Raw genomic sequence first — 16,877 nt, 5'->3', positions numbered from 1 at the left:
GTACAGAGAGTATCGCGACGATTCGTAGAAATTTTCAAAACGACGTTTCGTAGTCGTTAACGTATCGTTAATTTTTATATTTAAAACATTTAATAAATTTTAAGTTCGATTATAATTTATCCCGTTTTACTTGTTTTAAGCAGAAGACATTTTTTTTTTTAATTCCCGGAAATAATAATTTAATTTAATAATCGAGCAAACGTAACGGAAACTGAGTTTTAAATAACGATATAGGAGATGAAACGCTTTAAATGAAAAAATTATTATTATTATTACGTATTCATCGGTTTTTATTTATCGAAAAGACTTATCGTTTATTATTATTATTATTATTATTATTATTATTATTATTATTATTAGTTTACGTCATTATCATTATTATTATTTTTTTAAATTTTTAAACTTTAAAAAAATTTTTTTTTTTTATTTTATTTTTTTTTTTTTTTTAAACAAAAACTTTTACCCCCGTGATTTTTTATTGTTTGTTGTTTGTTGTTGTTTGTTTTTCGACATATTTTCACTTAAATAAATGACGTGGAAACAATCGAAAACAATCGCTTCCGATAATTTTTCACGTGTCAAAAATTTATTTTTTTCATTTCGAGACTAGACTACATACATCAAACGTATATTAACTTTATAAATCTTTTAAAAATCTCTTTTTTGCGACAAAAACAACAACAACAACAAACAACAAACAATATTTCATTACGGGTTTCCCCCCCTCCCCCGAAAAATAAAACAATAATAATAATAATAATAATGACGCGAATATTTTTTTTTTTGGTCGGTGTAAAAACGAGGAAAAAAAGAAACGAAAAATTTGTTATGCGATGATAAACAATAATAATAATAATAATAATAAATCATTTCGTTTGTCGTAATTTTAATAAACGTCTTGTTATTATTATTATTACTATTACTATACTCCCACGAATGAAATGAATCTTTAGAAAAAAAAAAAAAAAAATTTTTTTTTATTTATATTCCCGATTCGAAGAAAAAAAAATATCCGTCCGCCATTTTGTTTTTTTTTTTTTTCTAAACTCTAATTACAAAATAGGAAATGGCTAATAGAAAAAAAGAAAAAAAATTACATTTTTGAAAACGATTTAAATAATTTTCCGGTAAATTTTACCTCCTAATCAACTCTCTGGATAAAATTTATCGCCCGGAGGTTTTCTTTTTTTTTTTTTTTTTTTTTTGGAATTAATTTTTCCAAAATGGTTTTTCTTTTTTCTTTTTCCTTTTTTTTTTTAATTAAATATTATTTCAAATTTATTCGCCATTATTAATCATTAATAATATTAATAATAATAATTCCCCCTTCTTTTCATACCTTTTTTTGTTTTCCTTTTTGTTTTGAAAAATTTCTTCTATGAAACGTCGCGTTTGAAAATAACAAACAAGTTGCGGGTGCGAGTTGGATTGTGTTGGTATCCGTTGGACAAAATCCGTTTTTTTTTTCAATCAGTTTCGTTTCGGTTTGTTCTACGTTCGATCACGTGGTTAAAGGTTTTTTTTTTGTGTGAAATCGTAATGTCCAAACTGTAAATCGATGACAATTAATTTAAAAAAAAAAAGGTTTAAAATTTCGTGGTGTAGTGATAAACCCTTCCTTCCTCCCCTCCTCCCTTGTAGAAACCAACCGATCGGATTCGGACCCAAACGAAAAAAAAAAATGAATTCGTGAACGTACCTACGTACGAACGAGTCGAATCGTCTCGTTCCACGTTCGTCAAATAAATTACTCTATGGAATTTTTTTTTTTTTTTAATATTCAATATGCGTTGCTTATAAGTATTGCATTAAAAAACTATAAATTACTTCCTGTTAACAAAAGGAACAAAAAACTCGAATAATTTTCAATCGATACTAATAATAATAATAATAATAATAACAAATCGATATTATTTCTCATTCGTCGTTATTATTATTATTATTATTTGTTAAATGAAAAATATCGATTATTCATCTTCCACCTGGAAATTAATATTAATAATAATAAAAATAATAATAATAATAATAATAATAATAATAATGTTTTAAAAAAAAAAAATAATAATTGAAAATAAATATTAAAAGGAGAAGATATGGCTTTTTTTAAAATATTCACGTTGTGGAAATCGAATCGATTTATCGAAGGTAAAAAAAAAAATTATGTTATTTCACGCATGCGTAGCAGATGTTTTTTTTTTTTTTTTATCGTAGCAGTAGATATATATATATATATAATAAATCTTAACGAAATTTAGGTACTACGTGGGGTTAACGTTATTCAAATAAAACCCGTTTTACTTTTTTTTAATAGTAAAAATTAGATCGTAGTAAATAATCATTATTATTATTATTACGAACCCAATTTTTTTTTTTAAATGACGTTAGCCTTACATAATTTATTTATTTATGTACATAAAAATTTTAATTTTTAATTGAATAATTTTCGTGATAACTATGTGACAAGTATAATTTTGTCATCAACGAAAAAAAAAAAAAAAAGGAAAATTTGCTTTATCATTATTAGAGAAATTACCCTAATATTTGTTTTTCTTTTTTTTCGATTGTAAAATTTTTATTTTAAAAATGACCTTAATAATAATAATAATAATAATAATAATAATAATAATAATAATAATAAATTTTTTATTTACTTTGATAAATGAATTTTCTATATATATATGTAAATTATTTATTTATTTATTTTTTTATAAGTCATAAATTTTTTTTGCTCTGTAATAATTTATTCACGATTTTTGTTTCATGCACGAAATTGAAATTTAAAAAAAAAAAATTTAAATTTAAATTTAAATTATTAAGGTTTGCTAACAACCTTGAAATACAAACGGATGATTTTAGGTTTTTTGCGGTTATTTAAACAACAACCGTACAATTTTTATTTTTGTTGTTGTAATGACGTAATTATTATTAACTCGTCATAAGATTTTTTAACGTTTGTTATTGTGTAAAAAATGATATCGAAATACCCATTATTCGAAAGCCCCCCCCCGAAATTTCCGGATTTGAATTTTTTGAGGATTTTCGCGTTAGGCGAACTAACACCCCCCCCACTTATTTCAAAAAATTTTTTTTAATTTACGACAAAGAGCGTCAAATACGTGATTTTTATAAATATTTATTATTTCGAATAAATAAATATGGCGGCGAAAATTTTTTTTTTATTTCACGCAATTCAAATTTAAATTTTTCTCTCTCTCTTTTCCACCCCCTCCTCTCTCTCTCTTTCTCTCTCTCTCTCTCTCTCTCTTGCAGCCCCTCCCCTCTCTCTTTCTCTCTCTCTCTCTTTGAATTTATAACATTTAATAAAGTATAAAACACGACTGGGTTAAATTAAATTCCTTTTTTTTTTTTTTTTTTAAGGTTTCGAAGAATCGGAAAAAATCACTCGTGGTGATTCGTCAACGACGACGACGACGACGTCGACCATTTTTAAAAATCAATCATCACCGATTGGATTGAATTTTCAAGATGGCACTAAAAATTTTAATTTTTACGGAGAAATTGTTAATCAATACGAATCTTTGATGAAAAGATTTTTAGTAGATGCTCAGGTAATAATAATAATAATAATAATAATAATAATAATAATAATAATAATTAACATTTTAGTAATTTTCAAGTGAGAAAATTTTTTTTTTAAAAAATCCGATTTAAAAAAAAAAAAAAAAGATTTTTCGTACGTAACATATCCGACATAGACCGACGAAAGGATTAAGGATAAAGAGAGAAAAAAGGATTTATTAGTAATAAAAAGGTTTTTCCACTGGAATGCGGTCGACTCCCGGAGAGCTTTACTGACTTTTATCCGTAAAATTTTCCCTTCGTTTTCTAGAAAAAACCGAGTCGTGACTTTTTTTTTTTGTTTTAAACATTTGAGAATCGAATCATTATTATTACTATTATTATTTGTTTCAATGGTTTTCATCATTTGCGCATGCGTGAAACATTCAACAGGATTTTTAAATCGTTATTGACACGAATTTTTAAAAATAATTTCAACAATTTTTCCTCTCTAGAACCTATCGTCACTGACGATTACCCAACAATCTTAAAGCTATCACGTTTCTCTCTCTCTCTCTCTCTCTCTCTCTCTCTCTCTCTCTCTCTCTCTCTTTCTCTCTGATTCTTTGTAAAATGATAAATAAAAATAATAAAACTTACCGTCAGGAAAAATTTTCCTTTTTTCTTTTTTCTTACGTAGGCCAAATTTCGCAGAATGGTCGAAGAAAACAAACAGCTCGTATCGAGGATTGATGATGAAATTCAAAATGCTCACGCACAAGTCAACAATCTTCGAGACGACCTATTAGACACAAACAAACGTTTAGATGAACATATCAATAATAGTAAATTGGATAGAGAAATTATATTAAACAACGTGTTAAACGATAAAAATGCCCCATCGACCGAAAAAAATAATGAAAATCAACAGGAAAACGTTAAAATACAAACATCAGAAACAACAACCAACAACACAAATCCGTTTTGTGATAATTTTCAATCCGTTAACGATAACGAAAATAAAATAAATTTTTTCGGTGATAAAAAAACAATTAATTTTTTCAATAGTAAATTATGCGAATCGAATAATTTTTTTAGTAATAGTTTTTCGGATTCTATTACAAAAAGAAACAATCCTTGTTCCACGACGACAAACGCAACAAACAACACAAACAATTCATCGTTTACGAAAAAAGAAAATTCGGAGGAATTCGAGTCCGATAAGAAAAATAACGTTTTCGTCGATTGTACGGCTAGTAAAATATTTAAAACAAACGATTCGAATAATAAACCTGATATAAAACCTGAAGATTTTGTCGTGACGTCAAATTTAAAATTAAATTTTTTAACTAAATCACCGGATAATTCCATAAGTAAAAAATATGGGGAAAAAAATACCGGAGCCGTACCTAAAAAAACAAAATCTTTTTTGAGCGACGATACGAAATTTAAAATTAATGGTATGATATCGAGAAATTCGACACGCGATGGTGTTGTTGGTGGTAAAACAAATCCGAAAGAAGTAACCGTCGAAGATTTTGTAAGGCCTATGTCACCGTTGCCAGCCAATCAGGGTGAGGAAATCAATTTTTTTATTTTTTTTGGTAACAACTTTCGAAAAAGAAAAACTTTAATTTTTAAAATTTTAGCCGATGAAAATGTTAAAATAAGCCATCAGAAATCTACTAGTTGGGAGGGGAGTCAAAATACGACGACGTTATCGAAATTAAAATTAGAAAATGAAAAACTTCATAGAGAAATAGAATGTTTAAAAAATCAATTAGGTAAAAAAAAAAAATCAATCGGAAAAAACAGTTCGTCTTCTGACACGACAGGTAATATGTTCTACACCAAATCAAAATTTTTATTCCCTTAAAAAAAAAAAGGCGGGAAAATTAAACTAATTTTTAAAAAAAATTTTTTTAGATTCGCCGACGAGAGAAGAAGAAGAAGATGATGATGATGATGATGAAAATGTATCAAACTCTCGGTCTAGAATAAAACAATTGGAAGAAGAACTTTTACAAGCTAAAGAAGCAATGAACGCCTTAAAATTAGACAGAAAAAGACTAAAACAAGAAAAATACGATTTATTAAATCAAATGAAACAATTATATGGAACACTCGAAGATAAAGAAAAAGAACTTCGGGATTTTATAAGAAATTACGAACAGGTAAAAAATGGAAAAACATTTTTTTTTTTTTTTATTGAAACGCATTTCAATAAAATTTATTATTATTATTATGATGATGATGATGATGATGATTAACAGAGAATAAGAGAAAGCGAATCTTCTTTGCAACAGTTATCGACAGAAAGAGAAGAAAGAGAAAGAGAAAAATGGAGCCTTTTAAGACATGCCAGAGATGAAGCGGAACGATCTTTGTCTTTAGCAGCTCAACTTGCGGCTAAAGATGCTCACATTCAACAATTACAAGAGAATTTAGATGAGGTCCGAGGTCATTTCATAAAATCATTTTTTTTTTTTTTTAAATACGTACCTTTTATTATTATTATTATTATTGCGTAATTATTTATGTATTTTGCAGGCAAGAAGACACGGGACTGGTCCTAGTCTCTCCGATCAAGAATCTCTTGCATCAATGTCTGTATCGCGAATAAACGGATCTACTGGAGGTATGACGCCGACAAGCACGCCTCAGGTACCTTTAGGATTGGGTCTTCTTCCGGGTGATAGAGGATCTTGTAGTGCTGATTCTGGCGTGAGAGGTTCCAGTGATCGTGAGAGTGGTGGAGCTACAAGTGGTGGAGGTAAAAAATTTTCGAATCAAAAACTTTTTCGTTTAAAAAATACGTTTAAAAAAAATTTTTTTTTTTTTTGTTTCAGGTACCCCGACCCTTACTCAAGAACAGAATCAACTTAGTTCTAGATTAGATATGGATTCTGTTTCTATTACGTCTTCCGCAAATCCGTCACATTTATATCAAAGTAAGTTAATTACAAAAAATTAAAAAAATGATGAACTAAAACTTAAAAACCGATTTAATTTTTTTTTTTTTTTCAGCCGTATCTACACCCAAAGACTGTAGCCCATCATTATCTCCTCTTAATGCTACTACATTTTCCCGGTCTATCGATAATAACGTACTCTCAAGGTAACCAAAACTAATTTTATTTTTACGAGTCTTATTAAAAATATAAAATTTGTCTTTATATTTTTATTCTTAGATCCGTTGAACAATTAAGCAGTCCCCTAGAAGAACCCAAACGAAAAACCCATCATAGTCGGTTGACTGGTAGAGGAGGTGCTTGGGGTAGCATATCAAGAGTTTTTACAAGAAACAGACACAGAAAAGTATCGAGTCCTAGCAGTCAAGAAGGTAAAAATTTACATAATTAAAAATTTAAAAATCAAATACTAATTGAGTAATTCTTTTTGTTTTTAAAAAGATTCAGCCGAAAATTATCGCAGCTGGTCTCCTTTAACCGAAGAAGGATACGCTGAAAAATTAAGACTTTTAAGAGAAGCCGCAACTATCCCAATGGAAAGATGGAGAGCACCTGCCGTATTGGCATGGTTAGAAATAGCTTTGGGTATGCCACAATATGGGCCGAGATGTGCAGAAAATATTAAAAGTGGAAAGGTACTTAATTAATTACTTAAACATTTTCACAAATTCGTTCATTTACACCGTCCATTTTTTTTTTTTTTTTGAATAGGTTTTATTAGAACTAAGTGATTTAGAATTAGAGTGTGGTCTAGGGGTGACTCATCCAATGCATAGAAAAAAATTAAGATTAGCTATCGAAGAACATAGACATCCAGCATTAGTAAGATATCCGTGTATAGCACAATTAGGCCACACTTGGGTATCCAATGAATGGTTGCCAGATTTAGGATTAGGCCAGGTAAATTGATATAAAAATAAATAAATAAATAAAAATGAAAAAGAATTTAAACGAACGATTGTCTTATTATAAATTTTCAGTACACGGAAAATTTTGCGACAAACATGGTCGATGCGAGAATGTTAGATCATTTAAGCAAAAAGGAATTGGAAAAATTTTTAGGTGTTACGAGAAAATTTCATCAAGCTTCAATAGTTCACGGAATACATCTTTTAAGAATGATGAAATACGATCGGCAGGTACAACAATAAAACCTTTTTTTCCTTATAAAAAAAATCATTTCAAATTTTAAATAAAATAAACTTACTTTAAGGCTTTAGCTGTTCGGAGACATCAATGCGAATCCGTAGATGCTGATCCTTTAGTATGGACCAATCAAAGATTTATCAAATGGGCTAGAAATATTGATTTATGTGAATATTCAGATAATTTAAAAGGTGAATCAAATAAGTTTTTAATTGTAAAAAAAAAAATACCCTCGTATTTCCGGCCGGTCGGTTTAATTCATCCCTTAAAATTTCAAAATTAAAAAAAATTTTATTTTCTCTTTCACAGACAGCGGCGTACACGGAGCCTTGGTAGTTCTCGAACCTTCTTTTAACGGTGATACAATGGCAACTGCATTGGGTATTCCACCATCTAAAAATATAATAAGAAGACATTTATCGGCTGAATTAGAAGCTTTAATACTTCCTGCAAGGTAAAATCATTTATTTTAATTATTATTATTATTATTATTGATAACTTGGATACAATGATACTCAACCTCTGTTTAAAAAAATTCAACGCGATTGTAGTCTGACAATTATTAAGAGTATAAGAAAAAAATTATTGCTAAATATCAGTTTCTCCAAATTTAGGTATGTGATATTCTGCCAGATGGAAGAGTATCAAGCAGAAGTGGCAAGAGCCGTCAACAATGTCAAACACATTCAAAGATGAACTTTTCATATTTTTAGTTTTTTTTCTTTCTTTTTTTTTTTTCTCTTTTACAACTCATTACAAATTATCGCAGCATTGTGATTTCTTTCTTTTTATTTATTTTATTATTATTATTCTTATTTTTTTTCAAAACATTAAATCCGTGGACGGTAAACAACGTGCCGCTTTTTGTTTTAAAATACCTGGGGACCATTAAATTAATAATTATTTTATTGAAAAGATTTATCATACTTACAATTCAGGCGTTTAAAACGAATTCATTCCACTTTTAAACGATTATTGTTGTTTCAAATGATAATTTTTTTTTTTTTTTAAACTGATCTTTATCTTTCCACTACTTGTATGTTTTTTTTTTTTTTTTTTTCCCTCCTACTTTTTGAAAGTTGTTTTATCGGTTTCAAATGATCGTTTGAAATATGAGTGTCTAAAAAAAAAAAAAAAAAAAAATGAAAAAAAAACCGTTAAAAATTACCAGCTTGTTAATTTCCTTATGCTTAACATATGCAATTATATATGAAATCAATTCTGGCAAATTATGAGCTAAATTCATGCAGTACCTTATTTGCTTAGACAATAATAATAATAATAATTAATTTATATATGTAATTATGATTGAAACTAAAAGTTACCCCCCGCGATAATATTTTCAGCAATTACAAAATGAATTATATTTTAAATAATTGTAATTTTAAAAAGAAATGAAATTTATAAATTATTAATTACCTTATTATAATGATATTGTTTAACGTACAAATATTTGTTTAATATATCATTTAGTGACATTGATTTTTTCAAATTACGAATATATTATTGTTTTTTTTTCCCATTTAAAACAAGAAATTTAAAAAAAAAAAAGGCACAATATAAAATTAAATTTTTGATAGAAAAAAAAAAAAACTAAACTAACGCTCACCGATTGACTTTTCGCACGTAACTTGTGACAAATACTCACTGCATCTCGTCACTCATTGGTCAATTTTTAAAATGCTTGAACGCACTCTATGACGTAATAATTTTATCTCTACCTCACACCACCGATGGTTAATGAATTTGAAATTGTTTTCGTGTTCGAAAAAAAACCGTTTTTTTTTTTTAAAAAAAAGATGTTTAGCTTATGTAACGTAAAAAGAATTAAAATTAAAAATTTTTTTTTTAATAAAAAAGGAAAAAACGAGATTAATAAATTAATCGACTTTTTGAATTAAATAATTTCAGGAAACTTATTAGGAAATGTTATTATTAATTTTTGCCGTATTTATTATTCTAATGAAAAGATTATTATGAAAAGTGATTTCCTTTACGGTTAATAATTCAATTAAAATTTAAATTCTAATAATGATTAAATGAAAATTTGAAATTTACACTTAAATAACGACAAAATTTACTTAAAACCACTTTTTCAATGAGGGAAATTGGATTTGATTATGGATTACAAAATTTGTATATATTTTATTTTGATTTGTATCAATCCCATTCCAAAAAAAAACAAAAAAACATATCACTAACTTTAATAATGAGATGAAAAACAAAATGGCAGCAAAATCACTTTTTTTTTTAAATATTAAATTCATGTATGATTTTGATATATATAATTTATATCAAAAAAATCAAATCATGTTTATTTTGTTTGAATTCATTCATTCATTCATTCATTCACTGCATAATTTTTATTTTGTATTGCTTTTATTATTTGGTTTGTTTGTTGGGTTGTTTGATTTTATCATTATTATTTTATTTTTATTTTTATTTTGTATTTTTTTTGTTTTTTTTTTTTTTTTTACATTTATATCAAAATCATTATTTAGAAATTCATTCGATGAAATTTTTGGAAGAAATCAAAGAAGAATGGAAAGATTTTTAAGAGGTGGAAGTTTGGGAAGAAGTTTAGCAGCAAGAAATTTAACTGATAATATAAACGAAGAACAACCACAGCAACAATCACAACAACAACAACCACAGCCACAACAATCATCTTTTGAAAGACCAAATCGTTTGACAGATATGCAAGAATTCGATGGAAAATTTTTAAATTCTGATGATAATTCAAAAATTAGTTTAAAGGTAAGATTCGCCATTTTGCTTTTTCTCACATTTGCTTTCATTTGCTTTCATTTGTCACAACCATCACCACCACCACCACCACCACCACCGCCACCATCTCAAGCTATTACTAAAACATTAACATAAATATTTACAACAGAAAGATAGAAAGATAATAATAATAATAATAACAATTAGCGACCAGTGATTGTAATTGATGTGAACGCCTTTGTTAAAAAAAAATTATTTTCCTTAATTAAAATTAACCTTTTTATTTTAAAACTCACCATTATTATCATTATTATTATCAATATAATTACCATCATCGTTGATTTCGACGCCATTTTCTTTTTTTTGATTCATTTTCTCAAACTGGGTCAAACAACAATCGCTATAATAATAAAAATCATTCAATTAATTATTATTAAATATTATTTTTTTTTTATACACCAAAGTCAATTATTAAAACAAATTATTCCAGGTGGGGAGGAGGGAGGGGAGGGGAGGGGAAACTGTGATAAGAGTTATCAGAATGGTAGAAATTAAAAATAATATAATCATTATACGTTATAAGGGTGTGTATAAATAAAGAGTAATAATTAATTAATTATTTTACTTTAAACTTGTAAAAACTTTATGACGTAATAATTATTACGTAACAGGAAAAATTAATGTTATATAATAATAATAATAAATGAACGCGACGAGATAATCTACGTACATAATAATTTTCTTATATTTTTTTTTTTAATGCTAACTCGTGACGTCATAATTTTTACAGTTACAAAGTCTCAATTACTTAAAAAAGGTAATATTAATTAAATTTTATACTTTATCATTTAATTCATTCGTTAATAATAATAATAATAATAATAATGATAATAATAATAATAATTTTGTCTATTCTTTTCTTTAAAGTTTTCATCATGGAAAATACCACAGGTGAGAGTTTTAACAAATATTATTTAAAAAAAAGAAAACATAGAATTATGGAGAAAATGTTGTTGTTTGTTTTTTATGTTTTAGAATTCATTGAGTAGAGTATTAAGTTTTAAACAAAATAGACAATTTAGTTTTCCATTAAATTATAAAACATTTGTTAAACCTGTACAATCACCGACATCATCATCCGAATACGGTTCTATAGCATCTTCGTTTAACTTCAGGTAATAATTAATTAATCGTACCTTAATCTTTAGAAAAAAAAAAAAATGAAATGCGATTACCTCAGTTTTTTTTTCCTGTTTCCTGTTTCCTTCCAGGGCTTCTTCTCCACCGGAATTAGAAACGTCATCATCATCACATACCAACAATATCGAATCATCATCCGAAATGAAAAATTTTTTATTGAAAAAAAAAAAAAGACAACACAGAAGAGCTAAAAGCATCGGCGACATAACCGTGACACCTGTTTGAAAACAAAAACAAAACAAAGCGAATGTACAATCAATCAATCAATCAATAATAATAATAATAATAATCGAATATCTCACCTTATTATTATTATTATTTATTTAATTGTTTATAAAAATTTTTTTTTTCGTCGGTATTATTGTTTATATTTTGTAATTGCTGATAATTTGTCGTTGTTTTATTATTATTATTATTTTGAATGTTTTATGTAAAAAAAAAAAGATTTATTGTATACATTACGTAATAATAATAATAATAATAATAATAATAATAATAATAATAATAATAAATAAATAAATTAGTTTAAATCGATGATCGTTTGTAATTCGGTGTGTGTTTAAAACTGGATATTTTGTCAAATATATACATAAATATATTTATTTTAATTATTTCGTTATTTTTTAATTAAACCGGAAGTAAAAAGAAAACGGTTTGGCAACAGTGTAATATTTAATATTTAAAAATGAAAAAAAAAAAAAATTAATTAATAATTAATTACATTTATGTATTGTCAAAAAAAATACATTGAAATGATATGCCTAAAATTGCACTCGAAATCAACTGTTTACACTATTATTATCATTATCATTATCATTATTATTATCACGTTAATAATAATCACTAAAAAATTGCACCTGAAATCTATTTAATTAATTTTAAAAAAAAATAATTACAAACGTCTATAAATAATCGACTACTTAACATACATAATTAGTTTTTTTTTTGTTGTTCGAATTATTAATTAATAAATTTTTATTAATTAATAAACGTTTGATGATAATCTCAATTTCCATAGAGATATAGGCCTTTTAAAAGCTGTTACCTGTCCGTGTTCTTTACCCCCGATTAAAAAAATCGTCAATGGGGGTCCGGAAGAGGTCACGGGGTCATTTTTCGAAAATTCATCGTTAATATTTTTTTGCAAATAACTATTTAACAAATCCTGTTTGTCGAATTGTCTCGTCGTAGAATTCGTACGAAATTTTTTTTTCTTATCGTTTGTTATCGGTATGGTTGTAGTATTGTAGGGATTTCCATTGAGTGGTAAATATTTTGGCGGGGATCTCGGTTTGTGATGAGGCGGCGGTAATTTACCATTCGTCGCCATTTTTTTCCCAATGTTTTGCATTTCTACGTTTTCCTTATGCGAATTATTCGTTAAAATTTTACCCGAAGTATCTTCTAAAACGCTGTCGGGTGGAGAATTTAACATTTTGGCACATTTTTGTCCTTCTTTCGATTTCAATATGGTTTGTACGTCGGGTCCCATGTAATGAGGATTACTAAAACCGAATCCCGAACTTTTACCCAATTTAACAGACGAATCCGTACTTTTACCGAATTTCAATTCTGGATAATCGTTAATTAAATTATCCCTACGATGTATTTCACCTGGACTTTGACTGTAATTACTCGATACGCTAACTTTATTAACGGTTTCTATGCTGCAATAATCCGACGTGAGTTCCAAATCCGTTACATCCAATTGTTTTTTAAATCTTACGACGCTTGCACTTTTCGGTAATAAATTACCATCGAATGTTGTTTTCAAATTTTCATTTTCTTCACAACATAGAGACACTAAATGTGACGTGTAACTATCACTTTGGCACTTTTTATTAAAACAATAAATATTATTATTATCGATATTTTTATTCGTTCCATCTTTTCCATTGATATCATGTGAAAATGGCGTACCCGGTAAATTTATTTCATTATTATTATTACATGAATTTTTTTTTTTATTTAAATTATTTAATTTGTTTTCATTTTCCGGTTCGATATTCACGAGTTTATCATTTATATCAAATTTTTCCGATGGATGAGTCGTAAAAGAATTTAAATTTGGCACCGATGTCGGATCTCGAGTCAACGAATAATTTATTATTGATTTATTATCGGAATCGATCAATGAAAATTCGTTTGATTCTAATATTGAAAATGGCATTTTATCAGCGGCCGGTGTCAAACTCGAAAAATTCGTTTTCTTTTTTTCGTTGTTGCTGCTGTTGTTGCTGTTGTTTACTATGACGTTAGCACTTTGAGATTTGATCATTCTCGTCGGTGTTTGTTCAGTATCCGAATTTTCTTTTGGTTTTAATAAACTTTCCGTGCTGTCGTGACTGCTGTTCAATGCCGTGTAACTACATTTATTATGATTTATTTTTAATAAATTAAGAGATGATAATTTTGATATTTCTTTTAAAAAATTTAAATTATTGTTTTGTATTGCACTCGTTATTAAATTTCCACTCGAGTAATTGTTGTTGTGGTTTTGGTTGTTGGTTGCGTTTGTAAAAACGTATTTTTTTTCGACCGTCGGCGGACCGACTTTATTATTTTTTCCATAATTTGAACAACCATCGATGTTGTTCTTACAAGTTTTTGTATTTTCATAAGATTGAGATGGTATGTTTTGATTTTTGTTTGGTTCGCCGCCATCTTGAATAAATTCCGATACCGTTAAAGCAATACTTTCCGCTCTGGGATGTGGTTTGTTTCCTGGAAATTGTAATTTTTCCCAAATTTCCGTACCTAAAAAAAAATTAGTTTTTTTTTTTTTTTTAAACGAATCCAGGAATAAACCGAGTTTTAAGGAAAAAAAAATAATATTACCGAAATGAAATCTCCATACGTCATTTAAAAGTACGCCATTTCTTTCGCCGCCGAAAACCAACATCGAACTATGTAATTTACAAACGGCATGAGAATGTAAAGGACCCGGATTTGTTTTTATTTTTATATTGCACCAAAGTTTACTCGCTAAAAACAAAAAAAAATTTAAATTTTTTAATAATAATGACGTCACGATCGGGATAAACTTTTAAAAAAAAAAATTACTTATATCCCATCTCCACAAATCTCCTTTTTCTTGTAAATCCGTCATACCACCGTAAATCCACATTGCGCCATCGTGTAAAACGGCGCTGTGTTTATGTCTTCCGCTAGGTTTTGGTAAACCATCCGATGTTTTTTTTTTCTTCGGGGAAAGTAAATGCCAAGATTCCGTTTCTGATGATAAATAATGAAAATGATAATTTGTTTTTACCCCCTTTCCTCTCTCTCTCCCCTCCCCGTTTAATAATAATAATATTTTTTGAAAGAAAATATTTACCGAAATGATAAGTCCAAAGCTCGTTAGATGATCCTCTCAAATCTTGATATCCACCATAAACAATCATGAATCCCTTGTAAATCAATGCTGAGTGACCCCTTCTTCCCCTGGGGGATAAAACACCCTTGTGACCACGAATTTTTCTCCACGTGTTGGTCTGACAAAATATATATTTTTTTTTTTATTAAATTTACAAGAAATTCTTTTTACTCTTTCATCGACGTGTTATCATCATTATCATCGTAATTTTCTTACCTTCGTGTTGTACATCCATAGCGGAGTTTCGGTACCTGCAGAAAATCCAACTTCACCACCGAAAACATAAATGGAATCTTTAAAAGCGACGGCCGTATGTTCTTGTAAACATGGCGGACGATCACCCGACGGTTCCAACTGATTCCATTTTCCTTCATCTTTAATAATAATAATAATAAAAAACGTCATTTGAGAAAAATTGTCTAACGATAAATAATAAAATCTTGGAAAAAATTTCCGTCAATTAAATTTATTACGTCATCATAATTAATTATTAATTTTTATTTGGATGGTATCGATTTCACAGACGCCATATTGAAATTTATATATATGCGTGCGATACTCACTGATATTATATTTCCATAAATCTTTTAACGGAAGATTTCCATTTCTTCCACCGAAAACGTAAACGTCATTTCCTAAAAGTGTCGCGCTGTGTTTTGTCCTAGAGGACGGTGCTAAATTTTCCGGCGTTTGTCCTATCGAAACCCACATGATATTTCTGAAAAATAATAATAATAATAATTAAAATTTCATTTCCTATCCCTCTCTCTCTCTCTCTCACTCTTTTTCTTCAAGCGTGCATCTGTTAACCTTCCAAAAAAAAAAAAAAAATATGAGAAACAAAAAAAAAAAAAAAATGGACGTAATAGAAAGTGAAAGAAAGTTAAAACATTAAATTAGGATATATATGTAGGAGAGAAAATAATTCGAGTGTTGCCATGGTAACATTTAAGAGATGAAAAGAATAGGGATGCTGCTGCTGCAACAACGAACAACTTTTCGCATTCTATAAAATTGCTGTTGCTGCTTTTGCTTCTCCTGTTGTTCTCTCTCATCCAATTCCAGTCGTTTTAAAATTTTTTCCAATTTTCAATTTTCCTAACCCGTTTCTACTATCGTTATCAATTTTTTTCACATTGATAAGGAACGATATCGTCTGCTAGAATCATTAAAAATTTTTTTTTTTAAATAATTCATTCCGATAACAACAATAAAATGATCCGCCATTTTTTTCTCTCGTCATCACATACAAAAAAAAAAAAAGGTGTGGAAAATTAAAATGAAATCCTCCGGGGGGAAGTAGGGGGAGAGAGTGAAGGGGGTGGGGTGGGGGTGGGTGTGGAAAGGAAGAGAATGTGAGTGATACGAAAAAAAAAATTTTCACTTAATTTCCCTGTGGAAAAATAAAAGGAGAAGAAAAAAAAGAAGGAAAAAAAACGATTTTCACGGATATGTTTTAATATATTTTTTTTTTACCTCCGGTTTCCTTTTCCGGTCAATAATAATGGTAATAATAATAATAGGAAAAGGTGAAAATTGACGATGAAATTTGACTTTTCGTGTTTTCCAATTGGAAAAAAAAAAAAAAAATCAAATGAAAAATTAATAAACGACATTTCGTCGACGAATTCGTCGACGTAAAAATTTTTAGGGGAGGAAAATTTTAGGTCGAGGGTTAAAAAAAAACCAACAAAGGGATGTTTGTTGTGATGTTGTTTGTTGTTGTTGTTGTAATTCCTGTCGTCGATTTACTTGATGTTTTTCCTATTTTATCCAAATCATTATTTCCCTTTTTCTACGACATGTTTGAATCGATTTAAAAAATTTTCTCTAAATGTTCTGGAAAATTTAAAATTTAAACTGGATAAAAATCGATTGATTGATTGATTGATTGAATATTTTTCTAAGATTTTCATTTAACCTGGAGAAATTTTTCC

The 16,877-nt window shown here is 27.9% G+C and overlaps 2 protein-coding genes across 2 annotated transcripts; one reads left to right on the top strand and one right to left on the bottom strand.

Annotated features, from left to right (window-relative positions):
- Positions 1–2,093: 2,093 nt before the first annotated feature.
- On the top strand, positions 2,094–8,095 carry Phum_PHUM170200 (Liprin-beta-2, putative; the record flags this gene model as incomplete). Its single annotated transcript, XM_002425004.1, has 16 exons — positions 2,094–2,145; positions 2,818–2,856; positions 3,379–3,557; positions 4,220–5,093; positions 5,169–5,354; positions 5,446–5,693; positions 5,793–5,972; positions 6,070–6,292; positions 6,369–6,470; positions 6,547–6,637; positions 6,711–6,862; positions 6,933–7,126; positions 7,203–7,391; positions 7,472–7,630; positions 7,705–7,828; positions 7,947–8,095. 16 exons carry the CDS (start codon positions 2,094–2,096, stop codon positions 8,093–8,095), a joined length of 3,141 nt encoding a protein of 1,046 aa, XP_002425049.1.
- Positions 8,096–11,458: 3,363 nt separating this feature from the next.
- Phum_PHUM170190 (kelch repeat domain, putative) lies at positions 11,459–15,945 on the bottom strand (the record flags this gene model as incomplete). The annotated part of the gene is made up of 13 exons (XM_002425003.1): positions 11,459–11,560; positions 11,600–11,781; positions 12,409–12,421; positions 12,556–13,398; positions 13,576–13,985; positions 14,022–14,288; positions 14,403–14,549; positions 14,628–14,798; positions 14,902–15,058; positions 15,157–15,314; positions 15,504–15,658; positions 15,722–15,750; positions 15,937–15,945. 13 exons carry the CDS (start codon positions 15,943–15,945, stop codon positions 11,459–11,461), a joined length of 2,643 nt encoding a protein of 880 aa, XP_002425048.1.
- Positions 15,946–16,877: the final 932 nt, after the last annotated feature.

Source organism: Pediculus humanus, genomic scaffold (genome assembly GCF_000006295.1).
Source record: "Pediculus humanus corporis 1103172107518 genomic scaffold, whole genome shotgun sequence".
NCBI lineage: Eukaryota > Metazoa > Arthropoda > Insecta > Psocodea > Pediculidae > Pediculus > Pediculus humanus.
The sequence above is the reverse complement of the archived record's forward strand: the minus strand, read 5'-3'. Positions and strand labels throughout refer to the sequence as shown.